The sequence below is a fragment of the Agelaius phoeniceus genome, chromosome 5 (assembly GCF_051311805.1).
Source record: "Agelaius phoeniceus isolate bAgePho1 chromosome 5, bAgePho1.hap1, whole genome shotgun sequence".
Lineage (NCBI taxonomy): Eukaryota > Metazoa > Chordata > Aves > Passeriformes > Icteridae > Agelaius > Agelaius phoeniceus.
The window spans coordinates 49,032,239-49,054,881 of NC_135269.1; the positions used below are offsets into that span (position 1 = coordinate 49,032,239).

Below are 22,643 nucleotides of genomic sequence, written 5' to 3' on the forward strand. Positions count from 1 at the left end.
ATCCCAAGGATATCCAAGTTTCCACAATTGTTCCTGGAGCAGCGATGCTTCTGTGTAAACTATTGTCAATGCCGGGAGGGGGGAGACCAGCAAACGCCTCGCTCGCTCTGGAGGCTGAACACAGCTAAAGTTTTCCATCTCCTCACTGCTTCCTTGCTCCCCCCGCATCTTGCCCAGGTGGCTCCGCCGCACGCAGCCACTGTCGCCCCGGCACCCAGCGGCAGGGACCCACTGACCCGGGGGTCGTGGGCAGCCGGGACAGGGCGGACGACGCGGACGGGACCCTGCACTCGCCCTGTCGAGCCCCTTTCTCCGCCCGGCGTGGCACAAGCATCCGGGACGGGGCCCGCCAGCTCCCAGGTTGTCGGGGCAGGGCTATTTTCCCCTCCCACCCCCGGCCGCCCTGCCATGTGCGGGGCCGTCCCGCGCTGTCATCCACCCCAGCCGGAGGCAGGGAGCCGCCCTGGCCAGCGGCCAGCCCTCTCCGCGCAGCTACCTCCCCCGGCCGGCCGCTCCGCAGAGCGGAATCTTCCTGCCTCCGCTCCTGCAAGTCACAGGGCAAAGTAACTCGCGGCAGAGCCGTCAGCAGCCCGCGGCAGCATGTCCGGCACCAAATACGTAGACTCGGAGGTAGGACCGCCGGGGCATGGGGCCGGGATGCTGCCCCGCCGCCGGCTGCCTGCAGCGGCCACCTGCAAGCCCCCTGAGCCGTCGGAGGAGCGGGGCGAGGGGCGACTCGGCGGCAGGAGGGCGGACGGCCGGGCACCTGCGGGCAGGGACAACGGGCAGGGGGAGCCGGGGCGCTCGTCCCCAGCGGAGCGCGGTCTGGGGGGCTGCTGGCTGCCGTGCGGCAAGAGCGGTGTATGGAGAGCCCATAGAGCACTGGGATGGAGAGGGTACGGTGATGGCCCCGCATGAAGGGCGGTATAAGGAGGGGGGCAAGTGTAGTGAGGACAGGGCGGTGCGGGCGCCGTGCTCAGGTCCGCGCAGCGGGGGCGGTAGGGCGAGGGCGCTGTGGGGAGGGCGCTGCGCGGGGAGCCCCGGACGGTCCCTGCCGTGCCCGCGGGGCCACACCCGCGAGTGGGGCCACTCGCTCCGCCCCGGGGCAATGCCGTGGGGCCGGGGCCGCCTGGCGGCGGGAGCGGGAGCCGGCGCCTGGCACGACGGGGGTGTGGTGCGCGCCCCGCGGCCGCGGTTAAATAGCCGGGCGAGGCCGCCCCGCAGCCTGCATCCCGCTGCCCGCGGGACCGGGGCCGCCTCCCCAGCCCCAGCCCCAGCCCGCCCTCCTGCGCGGCGCGGACCGGCCCTGCCCTGCCCTCCCCGCCTCACTGGGCTCTCCCCGCCCGCCCGCGCTCCCTCTGCTCCCCGCAGGGTTTTCTGTACACGGCGCCCGTCCGGGAGCAGGGCAACATCTACAAGCCCAACAACAAGATGATGGCAGATGAGCTGAGCGAAAAGGCGGTGCACGACGTGCACACCAAAGAGATCGACCTGGTCAACCGAGACCCCAAGCACCTCAACGATGACGTGGTTAAGGTGAGGGGCCGAGGCGGGACGTCGCGGGGGGCGATACCAAGTCCTGCCGAGGCAGGATACGCGGGCACTGTCAGGGCGGCTGATGCCGCGAACCACATCCCTCCACCTGCTGCAGGAGGGAACGGGCCAGGGGCTGATGGGGTTTTTGGGTTTTTTTAAGAAAAGGCGGAGTGGGCAGGAGAGAGGCGGGCAGCGGCCAGGACAGCCCTGCGGAGCTCCTCGCTCGGGCGCGGAGCGGGGCCGGCCCCGTGTCGGGCTGGGCGCGCTGTCCCGCGGGGCGGCCGGGCGGGGGTCCCGCCGCGCTGGGTGCCGCAGCCCGAGCTGCAGCCGGGACGTCCCGCCCGGGAGCGCGGGGATGAGTGCGTGACCTTGTGTAACACCGTCGGAAAGATTTTCCTTCCCCGAGGCACGCACAGAGGCAGGGCGGGGAGATGTCACAAACCAGATCGCCCTCCCTAAGCCTGGCGGGTGCAAAATCAGAGATTCTGGTGGCGGATTTGTGTCCTTGTTCTTTTTTGTTCTCTTTGGTGCTTTTCCTTCCTTCAAAAGACGATAAGCTAAGCAAAATCTAACTGTGCCCTTGCCTAGATTTTCTTGTTTGGGTTTATAAATCAGTTTGACTGTTTTGACAGGTCAGGGTTGATGGAGATTTTTGCTTGAAGTCACTTTGGTCAAAAATATCACAGAAATATGGTTTTTTGTAGAAAAAGAATTTATACAGCCAAATTTGTACAATCCACGTGTGTTACGAACGAGAGTGTTTGAGATCACTTAAAAAATCATCGGCAAGGGTATGAGCAAAAGTCAGATTTAATATTAAGTAAGTGGCAAAGCATGACAAGTTCATTGGCAAGATTCACTCTGCTACTTACAGGACAGCCAAGGCACAACAAGGGAATACAAACAACAACAAAACCAAACAAAATCCAGGCAATCAAAACAGAAATGAACTGAGAACTATCTAGGGGGGTGTGTGTGTGCTTAGGTGCGTGTGTGTGACAAAAGACAGTGCGGGCAAGGATAAAAAGGAGCAGGGCCTGAAAGCTTAACAACACTCCAACCTAACATTGTTAGGCTTAACTTATACCTTAAGCCTAACAATTTAACATAGGAAGAACACGTATACCTAACTTACAGCTTAAATTTAATTTATGACTTAACCTAACCTTAGCAATTTACTGAAAATAAAATAGCATTTAACCTATTTATAACTTTGAAGTTAGCAACTCAACAAAAGAACAACACTTAGCAACACTTAGCTTATAACTTATGTTTAACAATTTAGCATTTAAGTAAGTTTATAACTATAACCTAACCTTACTCACTAGCTTAATTTACTTAGATACCCAAGGTACTTGGACATCTAAGAAAGCAGTATTTCTCTCAGATTTGCTGTAGCATATGCGCAGGGGCATGCACACAGACAGGAAAGCCAGTGCAAGCGAGGTGCCTGTGAAGAATTCCCCCCAGAGATCAATGAAATACTCACTTTGGATGCTTTTGCACTTCCTAATGGGCAAAGGATTGGGCCTTGAGGAGTCTGCAGATTGGCCCAGGATACAGCTTGTTTCAGTGATCCTCCATACATGAGGCTCTGAGAGGCATCTCCCTCAGAGGGAGGTTGCTGGTAATAGCTTGGTGTAGTCCAGGAGGGCTCAAAGGCCCTTTTTGGGTTGCTGTTTATAGGCTTGCAGGAGAGCGGGCTTTAGTCATAACAATGTTTCATCCTGGCCGCACTTTGGGTCCACGCTTTCTCCGAAGGTGTGAGAGCAAGAATGTTGTGCCATTCAGGCAGGAGGAATATTTTCCAAGGGTGGTCATAAGGAAAACAGCAGATTTTTAGTAATTCCTGGGAGTAGACAGTGTTTCTGGTAAGCTTGAAAAGAGCTGAGCCCAGGTGGTGTTTCCAAAGCCAAGGCCTAACAAGCATTTCTCAGATCGCTCTGCAGCCTGGAAAGATGGAGAGGGAATACACCACTGCAATGTGAAAATTGAGGGTGCTGTCATCTGGGTTTGTCAGACCCTAGGAAAAATGGGAGCTGCCCAGTCCTGGTAGGTGACTAAGCCACTAAATGGCTTGCTTAGTGGCCAGCAGTGTCAGAGTGTGTGCCATTCACCATGTTTGTTGTAATGAAGACCGTTCTTGTAAAGGAAAAATACTGTATTGTTTCCAGAGAATCAAAAGGTGAACTCTGGATCCTGAATGTGTATCTATAAAATGATCCATGCTATATGTGGACAATTTAACAAAGTCTTGATTCAAATTCCAGACTTCAACACAATTTGAAGGTGCTGCATATGACAAGCCATGGTCATATTGCTGGATCCATACTAAGAATTATCACAGCAGCCTGTATCTTTAAGGAGCCATATAAAAATGAAAAGGCATAAAATTATTATTTGTTTAGAAAAAATAATCTGTGTACCTAATGGTACAAAACTGCCTTTAAAATGGATGATTTTAAAGAGGAGAGAGTAATTCTTTTTTTCTTCTACCCATGGAGGAGCAGCTGAGTAGACAGGGAATGCCAGAGCTCATGAACAGCCCTGCATCACAGTTTATTGCATATGTCAACAGGAGAAGTCCCCAAAGCAACCAGACCTTCTGAGGATGAGTCATTGCTCCCAAGCAAGTCAGAATTCTGGTGTCCACAACCTAACCCAATGAAAGAAAGACCCTGATGGGAAAAGAGACCACTGACAGAAAAAAACCATAATAGGCTTAAAAGAAGCTGAAACCTACAAAGCCTATCCTGCCCTCTCTGCCTCCCACAGAGACAAGGATTAAGGGAGTTTGTTACATTCCGTCTTCTAAAATAAACTTGGCGAATAATAAGTGTAGGAATGGAAAAAACAAGCTTTTCAGTTTGTCCTTTTGAAGTAATCGTGGTTCAACACATTCACCGAAAAACTGCAAACAGCCAGAATACCAATACTGCCTCTGTCACCAAGTGAGCTCCTGGTGGTGAAGATAGTCACATCAAGACATAGGAATATACCAAAATGAATTTGATGTTAACCAGACATGATCCATTTTATATCATAAAAACAGCAGTATGTGTACAAAATGGCATTGTAAATTAACATTTTCTGGTTTGTTACAAGGATAAATAAGAAAAACTTTTAAGTATTTAATAGATAGACCAACTTGCAGAGTAGAGAGAGGATTTTTGCCACAATTTGCATTTATATGGACCACAGGGTTCACATTCAGTCTATTAGACGTAGCAATAAAATTCACACCCAGTACCTAGGGGACAAGCTTGGGTTGGGGTGAAAATACACAGATTCAGTCCCTGCCTTAGCCATCAGTCTGTAGTTCCCTTCTGACATGCATCTACCATTCTTACTTTGGCTGTAAAACTTCCAGGCAGAATGTTAAACTAACTGAAGGAGACCCCAGTCTTAAGTACTGAAAGTTAGAGAAAAAAAAAGTGAAGGAGTCCTGTAATGCCAGAAGTATGGCTTAGTCTAGCTCAATTTTGTTCAAAGCCCTTGCATTTTTCTAGATTCAAAACTTTCTGCTTTTTACCCACTATGTTATGCATTTCTTCCCCCTTGATTATGAGGCACAACAGCATGGAAACTGGGGACAAATCAGTCAGCCATGAAATAGAAATGATTAGACAGAGAGTGAGGAATCTGCTCTGTAAGCAGCTCTCTAAAAGGCCTCAGTGTTGTCTGTATTCAAATACTTCCCATAGCACATTTTAAAAATAACCTTCTCTTGTGAGAAGCAAGAGACACGTTCCCTTGATTTGCAGCAGAGCATCTGCCCAGCCTCCCCTGCAGCAGATGTGTGGTGCAGGCAGCTTTAGGGTTGGGATCCAGGCAAGGGGCAGAAACCCTTTTATGGAAACTCAAAATCCTTTTATGAAAACTAGACACATGGAGCAGCTTTGCATCAATGCTGTTGGTGACTTTGCTTATGGTCTGTCTTTGCATTACCTACCAAGTGGAAGCGTAGTGCTGAGAAGTTTCCAGAAAAATGGGGCAAGTGACTGGATTTATGTTGAGAGGGATGTGAACAAGGCCTTATGGAACCTGAGGTATGCAGACAGTGGAAGTAACAGCTCTGAACAGGGGGAAGCACAAACTAGTTAAAATCACCAGAACTTCCTTTTTTTTCCTCAATTTTTTCTCTGGAGACCAGAAAGGAAAGATTTTTCTTCCTCACACAACTGTCTTCATACTTCACCTAGACAGAGAGAGAATGTGCACTAGCGGTTCCCTTGTTTCAGGCACTGGCTTGTGAAGGTGGCTTACTCAGGCAGGGGGCAAGGAGGGAATCTACCAAGGGAGAAACAGCCTCTGTGCATGTGGGAGCTCTCCAGGAGTCATGCTGGTGATTATACAGGTGGTTTGCCATAGTTTTATCTGTTTCATATGTCCCTCACCAGACAGTTCTGCTCTTGGACTTGTGTCCCGCAGGTTTTCTTTGTGATGAGACACAACAAACAGGGTGGAAAGCTTATTGCTTTTTTCTCTCATTCATTCCCCAATGACCCAGGACTCACATGAAGGTGCCTGAAGTTCAGGCTTTGCTCTTCTTGTTTCCCAACACAGTATTTGTGTTTTTCGAGTGCGGCTAAATTGCAGCCTTCGAGTTTTTGAGTTCAAACTTTCTCAACATATCTGTGGTCAGGTCTGCACAGAGTTTACTGAATTTGGAAAACACAGAGGAGGGAGCCAGCTCTCCTACAGATTACTCTTCTCACTAACTTCCTTGCTTCTTGCTCAGAATGGGCACAGACCTTGCAGCCAACTCTACAAAGTCTAATCCTCACTTTACTAGTGAGGACCAACTGTGCAGTCACATCTGCAGACAGTTTGCCATTTTTTCCTACAGTGCTGTGCCAGGAAGAGAGGCCTGTGGCTGGTCTACCATCTAGAACATAATTATTATTTTATTGTAAACAAGTGGTGTCTATCTGCTCTTGGTTGTATAGGAGTCCTTTTTGCTCTGGAAAAAAAAATAAATCTAGTACTTGTATACAGAATGTGAGGATGCAGAGCTTTTGTACCAAGTTTCAAAAAGTTATGTATTCCTGCCTTCCACTTAAAACGAGTGCAGTTGAGAGCAATTCAGCTTACTGCAAGGAAAAGTCTGGAATTTTTAGTCAGATGTTGACAAATACTGTAATACCCTTATGTACTCATTAGGGAGGAAAGTATTACTCAGGCATGCTTTTAAAGGTATTTAAAATTTCTGTCTCATAATAAAAAGAGAGGGTTTTTCAAAATCAGTTTACATTTTATGTAATTTTTCATGATTAAGGTCCCTCCCTGTTGTGCTGAGCATGGTGTAAGATGCACAGAGAGATGCCTGGTCAGAGCACTTCCCATTCCCACCCCTGAGAACCTCCTGGAGGGAAAGCAGGTGTCACCCCATGCTCTGTTTGAATGGGAGACCTAAGGTGGGCTGTCACTCAGATGTGAGAATAAATGTCAACCTGAGAGGAACACAATTCTGCTCTTTAACACGGTAAAATGAGAGAAAAACAGAGCGCAATCAGGTGCTATTTCTGAAATAAGTAATTAAGTGAAATATAATGCAGACCCTTTTTCTTTGTTTGTAGAAATTTTTAAAAGTCATGAGATCTAAACATAGATAAATGTTTAAGTTTAAAAACATGCATATAAATACTTAGATACACAAATATATGTCTATGTGTTCCAATCCAAGCTTGTCACCTGAGCTCTTGCTATTGGCAGCGACCAAAGTGATGCCTCTGGAGGCGGATTCACAGTGTTTAACCACAGGACAGGAGAAGCAGTGCTTTCAGAGGGCATGCTTGTCTCAACTGCTGATACTTGTAGTTTAGACATGGCCCCTTACTTGTGCAAAACAATTAATTAAATGAAATGGTTCTGTAATGCTGTGTCCTATTAACAAGCTGTGGGGTTTAGATATAAAACGCGAGCAGAGTCAAATGTTTGACTTTGGCTGACCACGTGATTCAGTTGTTTCAAATATTTCTTCCAAGGCTGGTCTAGGAGTATGAGATTAAAGACTTGAGTCATTATGAATGCCAGCTTATACAAGGTCTGAGCGAGGTTTTAAGAGTTCTGAAAAATAGTTTTCTTGCACATTAATTAGGAGTTCTCAGGCATGGAATTTCTGAATGTCCGTAAGAGTACAGCTAATAATGGCATCTGTTCTAATGAAAGCTTCTTTCTCTAAAAACTGTGTTCGCATTTAAACTCATGGTATTATTAAAGCCTTATGTACAGCCTTCTTGCTTGGCATGATGAACATGACTCATAACTCCATAGAAAAATTTGATGGCCATGGGGACAGAGCAAATGATTCAGCATGGCTGTTTCTTTTGTTAGAATTTATTGGACACTATCTCAGATTCAAAAGAGGCAAATACTTTTCAATTCTGATAACTTCAACAATCATATGTTAGAAAATATTAAGAACAATTTGAATTGATTGTAGAATTTTTAGCCCACTATGTGGATAGAAACACTGTCTTCTTGCATGAATATCAAAAACAAACAAACAAAGAATATTGAAATGCAAAACTCTCCAGGGGAAAAAGGGATAATTGTGTACAGTAGAAGGGTCTACCAATGAGGTCCCCAGTGAGGAAATTTTATCTTGGTTGTATTTTAGGCAACAGAAAGAAGAAAATACAAATGAACTTGGGTGATTCTGAAACACTTATGATCTCTGGAAAACAGAAGAGAGATACAGTTCTAAACTAAGATAAGTTTGTGTTTCCCACAGCTCTCAAATACCCTGCTCATAGACAGCAGGATGAAGTCTGGTGAAAAAAAGTCTGGTGAAAATCAGTAACTGATTTTCTGAGCTTTTTGGTCCAGAACTACCATATTTATTTTCTAGACAAATGACAGTTATAAAACCCATCTTGGACTTTAAAAGGGTTGCCTATTTTGAATGTGAAAGAGAAATTATGCCATTTAATTTCATTTGATTTACTGGGGAGGCATGTTTTACACCATTAATCTCTTTATATTTTCATTACAGATTTCTTAAGAAAATGCCTTTTGATTAAAAAAATTTCCAAAACACTTGAAAAAGTTTCAAAAAAAATTTGAACTTAATGCAATATCATTCCTGTCAGAAATTGTTACTAGATTAGCAATCAAAAGAAAAATAATTTCAGTGCCACTGTCCCATTTTAATAAGCTCATGAATTGATAAAATATGATTTTATTCAAGATGTAGGAGCTATGCTCTAGATGTTAGTGGGGCTGTACAAGGGTGGAGTTTGTTTGTAGTTAAACAATTAGGAACTGATAAATTCAACTTCATAGATAAGAAGTGAGAAGACATTCTCACAGCTGAAGGTGAAAGCATCACATTCTCTGTCTGAACTCCTGCTGTGCTGAATTTATATTCTGAGTTCCAAAAAAGCCTAAGGGAGTCTCATAGATGGATTGCAACATTTCCTTTTTCAACTTTGAAATCCCTTACTGGAATTCAAACAGATGCTACAAAAAATAATCAGTTTTCCTCAAGATCAGGGATCTATCTCCTGTAGAGCTCAGCCATAAAATCATCAACTGTTTTATGAATTCCAAGTTCATGAAAGGTTTGGGTTAGAAGGGACCTTAAAGATGATGCAGCTCCAGCCCCCGCCATGGGCTGGGATGCCATTCACGAGGTCAGGTTGCTCAAAGCCCCCTCATCCTGGCCTTGAACACTTCCAGGGATGGGGCAGCTTCTCTGGGAAACCCATTCCAGTGCCTCTCCTAAGAATTTCTTCCTAATATCTAATCTAAACTTACTCTGCTTCAGTTTAAAGCCATTCCCCCTTGTCCTGTCACTACATGCCCTTGTAAAAAGTCCCTCTATAGCCCACTTTATTTACTCCTGCGAGAGCCTTCTCTTCTCCAGACTGAGCAGCCACAAGTCTCTCAGCCTGTCTTCACAGAGGGTGTGCTCCAGCCCTGTAATCATCTTTTTGGCTCTGCTCTGGACTTGCTCCAACAGGCCCATGTTCTCATCTTGGAGGCCCCAGAGCTGGACACAGTACTCCAGGTGGGGTCTCATGAGAGCAGAGTGGGAAAATCACCTTCCTCAACCTGTTTCTTTTGGTGCAGCCCAGGGTGCTGTCAGCTTTCTGGGCTGCAAGCCAGATTGTATGAGCTGCTTATCAGCCAACATCCCCAAGTCCTTCTCTGCAGGGCTGCTCTCAGTCTATTACCACCCAGCCTGTATTTGTGCTTGAGACTGCCCTGATGCAAGTGTAGGACCTTTCACTTGGCCTTGTTGAACTTCATGAGGCTCAGAGGTGCCTAGCTCTCAGGCCTGTCAAGGCATCCCCTTTCCTCCAGCGTGTCAGCCTCACCACACAGCTTGCACTTGTTCCCATTGCTGTTCTCATGCAGTTTATGACAGGAGCAGAACTATAAAATATCTTGATTTTTATGAAATATTAAAGAAATACCTTATATTTAAGGATCAGTAACTTAAGCTCTTCCATAAGAAAGACAACATTCTAACAGTACAAATGCAGGGTCAAGTTTATTTTTAAAGGAAAAGAGAGGCAGCTGGGCATCACTGCACACCCACTGTCAGCAATAAGCATGGTTCAGGTAGAAATGAGGGGAAAAGGTGAAAACAAGTTATACAGATTTGCAAAAAAAAAGAATGGCAGCAGCTAACCAGGAGTGTGTTTATTGATATTATACGTAATCAAGAGTCTCCTCTCCTTAGACTCCCTTTACAAACTATAAAGAGAAAATAGTGTTTTCCTGGTCTAAAACAACCTCCAAGGGTCACTGTCTCTCCATGCACTACTAAAGAGTCTGAGGTCACTACATTTCCACTTCCCATTAGTGCCTAAATTTAGGAATGATAAAGTTAGACCAAGTTCTAAAACCTTATGCTTAATAGCAGTTTATTACCTTAATAGTATATAAGCATAATAAAATAGAAATATGTCATATTTATGTTTATTAAATATAATTTAAAATATGAAATCAGTTTACACAATGTCTTTTAATAAGGCTTTTGGATTCAGATTAACTCCAGGCATCAATGAAATAAAAGAAAAAATTTCTTTTATGTTTAGTGTAGTCAAAACTTCACACTGGTGTTCATGTTCATAAATATACCTCTTTAAATATATGGATGGACAGACATATATGAATATACATACATGTATTAGGGTTCTTTGCTAAAATAGGTGTATCAAACAAGGAACTGTGGAACATGAACCAAGTGATAAAAACAAGGAAAGCTTCTTAAGGGTTTCTCTTTGGGAAAGCTGCAATAAACTCCCAGCAGCCCAGTTTCCAGGGAGGAAAACAGTAATTTTATTTTCTGACTGCTTACTCCAACAACATCAAGACATTTGTCAAGGAACTTGCTGACACGGTATCCCCACCTGCACAGGATGTTTTGCTGTGGTAGAGTGCAGATCTTTCCTTGAAACTGCTTGTCTTCCCTTCTGCCAGCCTGTATTGGAACAGGACAGGCAAGTGCTTCAGGAGATCTCTGGGGAGCAGCTGTTTGCTGCAGAGCTGACCCATTGGCATAAACTGCATTTTATTCACGAGTACTTCCGCAGGTTTTGGTGAGCCTGCCCATCTGATGGAACAAAGACCATCAGCAGGGCTTTTCTGGTTTGTAATCAGCACAGGCAGGGAGCAGGACGTTGTTCTCTCAGTAAATAGAAGCAATTTTTTTTTTTCTTTTTTCTATGATTTTCAGTTTGTGAAATGGTGATCTACAATTACCATTTGCCATGGCATTGCTTACACATTTTCATAATGCATTTGAGTATTTGTTATGCATGCAGCAGGAGTCACTCCTGACCAGACTGGTTTTCTTCTCTGGCTAGAAGAGTGCAGTCCTTCAATTCCACTTTCCAACATGAATATCCTTGTTTGTTAAAGCATTGTTTGCTTTTCTGGCATACTCTGTAGCACTCAGGAAAGATTCACTGTTTCCATTAAGAGATCTGCCAGCGGAACTTTTCGTGCCATACTGTGGGAAGCAGGCACAGGGAGACAGGAAAGGTAGAGCAAATTCTTTGGTCAGTTTGTGCAAGTAACTGGGGTGCAACAGTTCTGTTTGCTTGTTTAGGCTCTCGTTCACTTTGGAAATACTTGTTTGTAATTTTTCTGCACTCAACAAGCCTTACACAACAGCTCTGATCCTAGCCATCTGCAGTCATGGCATCTTTTTTTTATTTTTTTTTGCAAAGAAGCAACTGTTGTGCCTTGTGATCTGGCCAGTCCCCAGAAGAACAGTGTGCTCTGAAGACAGAGTTTGAGATTGACAGGCAAAGCCTAATCATGCTGCAGCCCAGCCTGGAGGGACTCTTGGGGTTCCCTTGTTAGATGCTTGCCACCAGTACCAAGATTGAAGGTGATTTCTTGTCTTGTGAGGGAACAGAACAGTGCTAGATGTGTACATTTTGTAGTCACCCTTTTGCTCGAGGTTTGTGTGAATAGTGTGGAACAGAATGAGTTTTTGCTTTAGTGAACCCCTGAGATCAACTAATGTTTGCTGTTGAGACCTGAGTAGTGAGGAAGTAGACCATCTAGGAATCATGAAGCTCTGTGTGTTCAGGAGCAAAGTGCCAGCTTTCCTACATAACTACAGGTTTGCCAGATGGAGATAACACAGTGCTCTTAAAAGGGTGAATGAGTCTGGGTGTCTGGAGGGAAGGGAGAAGAGCAACTTTCTCCTGTAAGTCCCAACAACTCCCTGTCCTCTTTCCTGCGGATTCAGTAGAAAGAGTATAAACTTTTTCATCATTTTCTGTTAAACTGTGGCAGCAGTCAGGACAAGCAGTCAAGACAAGCATCATATGTGGTAATGTGGTATTCCAAAGGATCAAGGAAATATATAAATGCTTAACTGGCATCAGTGATTCAAGAGAAAGCTTGTGAGTTTATTGTTTAACTTCTTTTTCATCTGCTGTGATGTCTTTTTTCTTCAGGCACTGTAACTGGGAATTTTTAAGTTCCAAATAGCATGTGGAAGTGCTAAAGGAATAATAATCTCATATGCTCACACATTTTCTTATTTTAACAATACACATCACAACCTTCTCCAACATAAGAACACTGTTGCATCTGTCCTTAACATCACCTCCCAAATGTGACCCATGCCATAGAAAGGCTTGCCATTTTGTGATATTTTATACATATTCTTATGTTAATGTTTCTTTAAAGAACATTGAATATATTTGGTAATTTTACAAATTGCATTTATTACAACAGAAAAAAAAACCATATCTGCCTCATGCCTTGCCAGGACATGTTTTAATACAGTGAAACAATATTATACTTATGGTCTTGGAATCAGGGAAAACCTATTTAAAAACAGCCCAAGTAAGCAGTAAAGACAGTTTCCACACTCTGGACATAAAAATGTAAAGAAAACTAGCTTATGACTCTTTCCTGTGTACATTCAGCCTAGACTTTAGCCCTGGTCTAGCAGAGTGTGTAAGCATATTGACATCAGTGGGACAGTTCACATTTTCCTGATGTGTACATATTTAAGTGTTCTGCCTGCCTGGACATATTAGTGATCAATCAATAGAGATACAGTAAGGATCTAAGCTTCCTCTTACTGACTCTAAGAGACAGTGAAAGCACACCATTCTCAGCACTTGTTTGGGTTCCTCTGGAGTGGAATAGAGGTGGTGCCTGGCTGTGTGAACTGTGTGCTGCGAGTACAGTGGCAGCATGCAGCTACCACACACAAAGGTATGAATTATGATAGTTACAGTCACAGAAATGAAGGTCAAAGCCTAATGCTGGTGGTCTTAATAATTTTTTTTTTTCTGATCGACCAAGCACAGCAATTTTTTCTATGTGATGAATATTACAAACATCAAAGAACAAACTTTAGAGAAGCACAGCTGGTAAGTAGGTGATTTGAGCCTGGCATTTAATATTCCTTTCCAGCTGGCCAGCTTCTGATACATAGGGACTTGAAGTGACAAGGTCAGCAGGTCAACTGATTTCATACATGTAGCATATGTTATTGAGTCAGATGATAACTTTACACTGTGAAGCTTTTTTGATTAATAGTTCTGATCTTTAAATAAACATTTTGCCTGTCTTGTAAATAAATCTTTTAAATAAATCCCATACCATTTCCCTTTCTTGTAAATAAATCTATTTTAGAATCAAAGCAGGTTCCTCAGTTTCCTGATAGGGGTTTAATAAACAAGTGCAGAGCAAAAGAAGCTGCATTAATTCTCATAGCAGAATCAGACAAAAGCTTCAAGCAATGTAAAAACTGGCTTTACCAAACTGAATAGTAGGAAACAAAGAATAGCTGAAGTCAGGAAGTGCATTGTAGGCATGGAGCAGGAGTTGATAGTGTTTAATAGTTTGGTCTAAAACAGAAGGCTAGAGCAAGTTATTAGCATCCTTTAGAGGGTCAAACACATTTCCTGTACTTCTGTCACAAGTGAACATGCATGTATTTTCACTAGCTTGGCAATTGCCTCTGTGATTTCACAGCACATCCTGACAGCTCTGGAGGAACAAACTACACAAGGAACATGCAATCTACTAAAAAAGACCTGTGCACAGCCTAAGAAAATCTTTATGTAGATAAAATGAGAGTTCACAGATCTACATGCACATGATGCTTTGACAAAAGCAACCTTGAGAACAATACCCTAAAAATGTTGTCTTATACTTACAAGAAAGTTAGATTCATTACCAGAAATGACAGCGTCTGTCTTCTGTTGGATCATATTTCTGGGCACTTCCCTTTCTCCTGTCAGTCCTATTTTTACTTTCCTTACTTCAGTTGGACACCCTTTATCAGTCTGATGACACTCACTGTCAGTGAGTGCTACTGAACTAAAAACCAGAGGAGAGTAGTAGGAGGGACTAAGGAGGGAGTGAGTAATCTGAGTGACGTAAGTGTAATCTATAGCAAGGCAAAATGCATCCAGTCACCTGTTCCTCCTGCAGCCTGAGGAGAACAAGTTAAAATCAGGATCCATCATGGGAGTGGTTTAGTGCAGGAAGAAGCTGAGTGATATCTCAGTTCCTGCAGCATAAGGACTTATCTGTACTGCTTGAAGAGTGAAATAAATAGTGTTTCCCAGGCAGTGTTCTCTTAGCACATGAGTAGAAAAGCCCAGATTACCTCAACTCCTTGCCTGTCTTTATTTAGACATTGCTGCAGGTAAGTCTGGTTTTGGACAGCACCGCAGAGGTTCGTGTGCCAGCCATAAATTCTTGGCATGTACATAATGTTCTTATGTTTCATAATGTTCTTACAGCTTTTGGGAAGATAACAGCTTCATTTTAACACTGTATTCAGCTAAGAGTTTAAGTTGTCAGGCCATTTTTGTCTTTTCACTCACTCCCTTATTCAAACTGGAGAAATGTGAAATGGAATTTGAGGAATAATGAAATGGGCAGACACAGTAGTCAGTATTGTGACATCAGCTACCATTCCTACAGGGCCATCTCTTCTACTTCTCTGCATTGTTAGAAACATTCTGAGAGCTGTTGAAATTGCTCCAAGAAGCTAACCTCTTGATAATTACTGGTGTCGTGAATACATCGCTGTTATCTCACAGACAGATTCATTCCTGAGTGTTTTAGGACAACAATGTATGACTTGAGCTGGGAAATCCTGACCAAAGATATATCATAAATGTTCTAATATTAGCATCATCTCCTGGAAGCAGTACAGGGCTGTCCATCTGGAAATGTTATATGCCATGATTCTTCTGTCAGCTCCCCAGCTCTCCACGGACATTTTGTTGAACACAACAGGCTAAAAATATTAGTTACTGAGAATCACAATTACAGAAAGTTTACTATTTGATTTGAAAACCAGTGAGTTTATTGGCTTCCATTTGCCATTTCATTACAAGGAATTACTTTGAAAGTAATCAGATTATGGGCTAATTTTACTACATATTTTTTAAAATCTAAAAAATTCACATTCAACTGTGGCTTCATTTTGCTTGCCAAAAGAATGCATTTCTGATAAAAATAGGTCTCACTTGGCTAAAATAAAGATGCAACCATGAAAAGGCTGATGGAGCTCAATGCAAACTTTTTTTTCCTTATGAGATCTAATATTTCCCTTCTCAGCCAGTTGAAATAATACAAGATGGTATTTCCACTACAACTGAAATGAATGAAAAGACTTTAGATATGACACTGACTAGCCCTCCATGCTTTGAACCTCTGTGATGGCTGTGTTACCTTTACCAAGGATTACAGCAACAGCTGATGGGAAGCATGCAATAAGTTGACTAAAGTTTTAGAATAAGAGGGCTATGCTGAACCATGTAGTCCTTATGTAGTAATATTTTTTGAGAAGCAGATTTTTTTTACTATTGTCATCCTGGGTTTTACCATCATATGGATATTTTTATTATCTGATTTCAAGGAAAATTTTGATAAAAAGCCAAGAACACCCATTCACTTTGAAAGCGAGCTAACATGAGATGTGGCTACAATGAAAAGCTTGCTTTTGAATAGCTGCAGAAGCAGATTGTATGTCTGCTTGCCTATGTATGCTAAAAAGAAAACCTACTCTGCCAGTGCAGAGTCTGACATAGGTCTCTGTGAAGATCAAGTTTCAACTCAAATGCTACCTTTAAGTGTGATGGTGATGATAATTAATATCCATCCCAAAGAATGACTTTCAGATCACTAGAACATAGTTCAGAGTAGCAGAAAAAGAGGAGGTTTGTAATTTGAATGACAGGATGTCTAGAGAGGAGCACTGGCAGAGAGAGCAATGTGAATATGTTCAATTAAGCCAGCCTGGTGTTAGGCATTCAAGGTGTTGGATATCACAGATAATTCAGAAATTTCCTCTCAAAGGCTTACCAGCCATTCACATAGATTGCACCTAGACTGTACACTTCTGCTTGTAATTATCTTTTTTCTCTAAGAAGCTGGAAAGTCCAGTGGCATTATAATATTTGTCCCTTTGCTAGTAACTTATGTCTGGGGTGATAAAAGTTTCAGCAGGAGCAAAGAACAAGTACTTTTCAATTGTTATTTATATTTTAGACTAAAAGAAGTGATTGTGAGCCTTTTCTTACAGTGTAAGCAGTATTTACACAGAGCATATGTATATTCACCTTCTTCTTCCAGCATGCTAAGGTACAATTGCCTGAGTTTCTGAGGCTGCTGGCCCCTGTCATACTTACCTTGCTCCTGTAAATCTTCACTTTTGGCAGAATTATAATCTCGCTTCGGGATCCAGTCCCAGGAATGCAAATTTTTTTTCTTTCATCTGATTTAAACAGCCATTTATTTCCTTGCAGAGGAATAGTGTTGTGATGTTCTCTTTCCTGTTGTTAGCAGTGCCTATACAATTGGTTGTGCTGACTAAATTAAATATCCTGTATTGTGGGTTATATCAAACATGTCTGTGTGACATGGAGCTGAACCATCCTTGCAAATCTGTTAATATTCTTATAGAAATGTTATGACAATTAAGCTTCCTGAACAACTCAGTATTTCAACAGAGAGTGCTAAAATATGCATGTTGGAATGCACTGTTTCCTTAGGTGGCTTTTTGAGTGACTTGTGAATAGTCAAAACAATGAAATATGATTTTATTCACCTGTTTCGTACCTTAAGTAGACCAGAAGGGCATTGCATACCTTAGGGCTGTAGGAGGTGTGGAAGATATATTCTGTTTTGTGGAAAACTCCATCTAGAAGTTAGATGTCTAATTTTGAGCTAATCATCTAGGCTCCCTGGTAGTCACTGGGTAAAGGTTACTGAAGATTCATGACTTAAATCATGGGTTATAATAGATTGAATCACATGAGGGTGTAGGAAGTACGTGCTTGGTGTTTTCCTGCAGGGGACCATAGCTCTCCAGGAAAGGTGTTTCTGGAATACACCCTTGATGCGAATGTCTGACTGACCTGACTTTGTGTTCTTTGCTGCAGATCGATTTTGAAGATGTGATTGCTGAGCCAGAGGGAACACACAGCTTTGATGGGATTTGGAAGGCCAGTTTTACCACCTTCACTGTAACGAAATACTGGTTTTACCGTTTACTGTCAGCAATCTTTGGTATTCCTATGGCTCTCATCTGGGGCATCTACTTTGCCATTTTGTCATTCCTGCACATCTGGGCGGTGGTGCCGTGCATAAGGAGCTACCTGATTGAGATCCAGTGCATTAGCCGTGTCTATTCCATCTGCATCCACACGTTCTGTGACCCGCTCTTTGAGGCCATAGGCAGAGTGTTCAGCAGCATCCGAGCCACAGTACGGAAAGAGATCTGAGGGACAATTCAAGGAGAGCCATCAGCCTAGGAAGGGGGTGAAGGTTTTGTGTTTTTTGGAGTGTTTTGGTGCCAGTTTTGTGTTTCCCAAAGCAACATACAGCAACTGGTGGTGGACTGGCCCAAAACAAAGAATCACTTGCTCAGTTTCTTTTTCTACTGTTCATTCTTACTGGATTACTTGCCCTTTTTTTTTTTTTTCCCTTTCTTTTGCCTTCCCCCCCCACCCACTTTGGTCTGCATTTTAAACTAACCTTAAAGGGCTATTCTTCCATGCCAGCTGCATATTATTTTGCTGGCTGTTCAATTCAGAGATTTGAAGTGTTGTTGGATGCCTTTTTATCTTACCCTTCATTCCTTGTGAGATAAATCCACAGTGATACTGAAGAATGACAAAAATGCTTTCCAACACTATAAAGCCATTCATTTTATTGTGGCTAAAGAGTGCAGAGCTATCACAGCAGAATGAACGTGACCAGCTGGCAGGTTTTAGCAGAATGTTCTTTTTCAATTGGATTGTCAGTTGACTGCAGCTATTTACAGTCGTGGTCAGATATTGTGCAGTATGATAAATTAGTTAAGTAAACATATTACTGAACTAGCATATGTCCTGAAAATTTAACATTTTGTCAGGCTGGAGACATTGACATGTAAAAGCTTTGGTCGGTGCCTTTCTGTCTCATTCTGTCTCAGAAGTTTGCATCCAGTCATTTCTCAACCTTTGCTAGGATTGCAGAAACAAACTGCAGTTGAGAGCTAAAACTGGTCATTACAGAGATGTTTTCCTGACTGTGACTTATGACACATCCCTTAGCAAGCATTTAGGTGCTTATCTCATTGGCATCTGGGATATTTTTGCAAAGTATTAATATAAATGCATAGTGCAGGTATGCCAGAGATAATCCTGAGTTAAAAGGAAAATGAAGGAGTGCCAAACAAGCCACAGGAGGCCAGGGAGGAGCTGCCCCTGCCAGAAACTTTTCTACAGCTTTCAAAACTTCCCTATCAGCAGAGGTCAGCCTGCCACTAGCACACAGATCGTTTTCAGGATGCTTTGCTGAGTCTAAATTTATCCATCACAAGAGATGCTTTAGAATCTTCACATTTGTGTGTTGCTTTGTTCATTTTTAGCTGAGTTTCCACATCAGGAAGTCTTAAACAGAGGGTGTTGTGTGAAACTAGCGTGTTGCAAAGTGGAAGGGCCTCAGCAGAGGGGCCTTTGCGACATGTTCTGATGCTGTGACCTGCAAGAGCTTTTTGCCCTCATGACAGTACTGTGTTCAGAGATGCTCTCTGCATCCTCATTGGTTTGTGTGAAGCATTTGTAAAAATAGTTGTGAGGCTAATCAGCTTTATTGTAAACCAAGCTGGGGTCTGAGCCTGCTCCAGCTGGAATCTCTAGCAAACCAGTTCGTGACACGCAGGAGTGCAAACTTCATCCCTTGGGATGAACATGGAGCTGTCTGGTACACCTACAGCTTTTTTTATTTAGTGCTGATATTTCACGTATTGCTTTACCTAACATGGAAGTGCCTTCCATTCTCTTTCTGCCAAAGCATTGAAAACTTTAGGAAATGCTGCATTTTAAAGTGGGGGTGGGGGAGGGAAAATGGGGGTGGGAGAGGGTGCACAAAAATTTACAAAGCTATTAACTACTATTTGCATTTAAAACAGACACTGGTATGGATATAGTTTTATGTTTTTCTATGTACATAATGAAGAGTGTACTATTATAGATTTTTTTCAGTATTAAAAACAACCAAGATTGTAAACAAGAAATATTTTATCTTTTTATGAGGAAAATCACTCCAAAGAAAACCTTCTTGATTACCATATAAACTGTATATCCTGAAAGATGTCTGTTCACGTAGATTTCTTAGTCCCTGATCCAAATACATTGCTGATCCAAACATTTACATTATTGTTATAAGCTTACAGATATAACTGACACCTTTTTTAAAAATTCTGCATGTACATTAAAGACTACAATAAAAAGATGCTTAATGGTAGATCCTGTCTGACTTCTTTTTCCTTGAAAGGCACGTGGACAAAAATTGTTTAAAGCTTTCTTTGTCAGTCCAGTAGAAACAGGATTTTTCCTAATAAAAGCTCATTAACCTTAGCATTTAATGTATGGAAATAGGGGAATGACAGCTTTTATTCAGCCGTGTATGGACGTAACTTGTGACAGGACAGTTCATTTCTATGGGTGTTCTGCACAATACCTGTCACACTGTTACAGAAAAGCCCAACAAAACATGCTATTATGAATGGTCTACAAATCTGTTAGCTGTATTATAATGTTCAAATGGCAGATACCAAATTAATGTAGTCCATCATATCTTTTCCAATAGCAGAATGGTGTATTTAGCAGCACTCAATAGGCTAGTGGTAGCAATTCGTATGTTGAATTGGACTGTGTGGGAAAATGTAACATATTTTAAAAGTAAAAGGGAGGTTGTAATGTGAAAGAAAAGCAAGCACACCTTCGGTATCCAAAAACATCTTGTTTTTGCAAAGAGCCTGATTTATTCAGGCTTAACTGTTTCTAATATCGCGACTCCAGGACTCTACCTGGGAGAGATGTGCAGATTGACACTATGATTGCACTGCCCCTGGCACTGAGCGGCAATCATGGGGCTGTGCTGAGGCTGGATCTCATATCCATGCTCCTGCCATAACACTGAGGCCACAGCCAAGGTACACCCTTTGGCAAGATCCAGGTTTGTCAAGTAGAGGATTAGACATTAGGTGTTGGACAGGGCCACCAGGCAATTTCTTGGCTTGGTTGTAAATGTGCCAGCCTCACTCTGCTAGATACAAGTCAGTGTCATAAACTGCCTCAAGACCTGTGCGTTCAGGTGGGCTCAATATGGTTTTTCCTCTTACCAGAAAAGTTTTGTGGCTGTCATTGGTCACTCTTTTCATCCTCTGAGTCACCAGTTCTTAGATTTTGCCATGTAGTTTGAACTGTGTTTCCTGTGTTTCTTCTTACGGGAGAGCTGGGCACTTCAAACAAGGTGAAGTACCCAAGTGCTGAGAGCATGTGAACTGTCTCACTGTGTGGTTGATCTGTGGAATTTGACTGAGAACTAAATACATATTATTTCTTTAAAATGTACTTATTGAAATGAAGTTGCAACAAAATACAAAGACAAACCTTAGGCTTTTAATAATGATGGAGAATTTCCATATCTGCACCCAAGCTACCTTTTAACCCTCACTTAGGTCTAACTGGAGCTGCTCTGTTCACTTGTTTGCTTTCATTGCCTTGTGTCTGCTGCATCCTTTTGTTTCCTTATGTCCTGAGGAGGAGGAAAGAAGCACAGAATAAAAGTCTTTGCTAAGATAGAACACCTTTGTTGTCCTCATTTATGTCTTACAAACCCTGACTTTTTCATTTCATGTTATCTGACACTGGGACTCCGTGTGACACGGGTTTTTTATTTCTGTCTTTTCCTCTTCTGTAGAACTTTTAATTAAAATTTCAATTGTATAGTACAACTAGTACATCCTGTCTCCAAGATGCTTTACTCTGTTAGGGGCTTCTGAAGAGACAGTGGTAAAATGTACATTTGATAACTGTGAAAATATAAATGCACAGTATTCTCACTAAATTTGTAACTGCTATTACTAAGCAGTCTATATATAAAAAATAGCCAGCAGGACTAGGGAAACAATTGCCCCTCTGTACTCAACACTGGTGAGGCCACACCTCGAGTGTTGTGCCCAGTTTTGGGTCCCTCACTGCATGAAAGACATTGAGGAGCTGGAGTGAGTCCAGAGAAGGGCAGTGAAGCTGGTGAAGCACCTAGAGACTGAGTCCTGTGAGGAACAGCTGAGGGAGCTGGGTTTGTTTATTCTGGAGAAAAGGAGGCTCAGGGGAGACCTTAGCTCTCTCTGCAACCACCTGAAAGGAGGCTGTAGCCAGGGTTCAGCCTCTTCTCCCAGGGAACCAGAGACAGGACAAGAGGAAATGCTTTCAAGCTGCACTAGGGGAGGTTCAGGTTGGACATCAGGAAGAATTTCTCCACTGAAAGGGTGGTCAAGCATTGGAACAGGCTGCCAAAGTAGATGGTAGAGTCACCATTCTTGGAAGTGTTCAAGAAATGACGGAACGTGGCACTTGGTGCTATGGTCTGGTTGATGTGGTGGTGTTTGGTCAGTGGTTGGACTCAAGAATCATTATTCTTGAGGTCTTTTCCAGCTTTAATGATTCTGTGATTCTAAAGACAGCACAAGTGGGGAGACAGCGATTATACTCATTACAAGCCTGTGCCTTCTCTCATTGTCAAAGCAAATTTTACTGTTGATTCAAGACACAATCCACAGTGCCTAGGCTCAATTGTAGTAGGTGGTTTGCTTTTTTTTTCTGAGAAGCTGAATTTCCTTGGCCCATTATTGTCATTAAAATTCACTGAAAGGGTGCTCAGGTTACACATACACACTGCAGGGAGGTATTAAGGAGGTGCTACTCTATCTGACCCTCTCCTGTAGGAGCTGGAGATCATAAATGCTCTCAGGAACCCTAACAAGTGCTGGGAAATAATGTCTCCTGAGGCTTGTAATCTAACATCTCACTCCTTAAGACAGGAGATTTAAACTCCTCTCACTGCACTCCCAGGTGTAAATTTCAGCTGCTCACCACTCAGTTTGCTGACTACTATGAATCCAATTTTTATAAGACCACTGGTGTGCTCTGAAGGAACTAACCATAGACACCTGATGTGGCATGATGGCTTCCAACAGGAGCCAGGCCACCATTGTTGATCTAAAGTCTTAAGATTTTCCTTTCTATCAAGTTGTTATCAGTGGTTATCAGAGGGGAATAGAGGCATTATGGTCTCCAGTTCCAGCACTTCTAGAGATAACA

General features: G+C 42.9%; 1 protein-coding gene across 1 annotated transcript; it reads left to right on the top strand.

The window, feature by feature from the left end:
• Positions 1 to 440: 440 nt before the first annotated feature.
• CAV1 (caveolin 1) lies at positions 441 to 19,779 on the top strand. Its single transcript, XM_054632067.2, has 3 exons — positions 441 to 630; positions 1,372 to 1,536; positions 17,430 to 19,779. The coding sequence occupies exons 1-3, from the start codon at positions 601 to 603 to the stop codon at positions 17,769 to 17,771; spliced, it is 537 nt and encodes a 178-aa protein (XP_054488042.1). The 5' UTR covers positions 441 to 600; the 3' UTR covers positions 17,772 to 19,779.
• Positions 19,780 to 22,643: the final 2,864 nt, after the last annotated feature.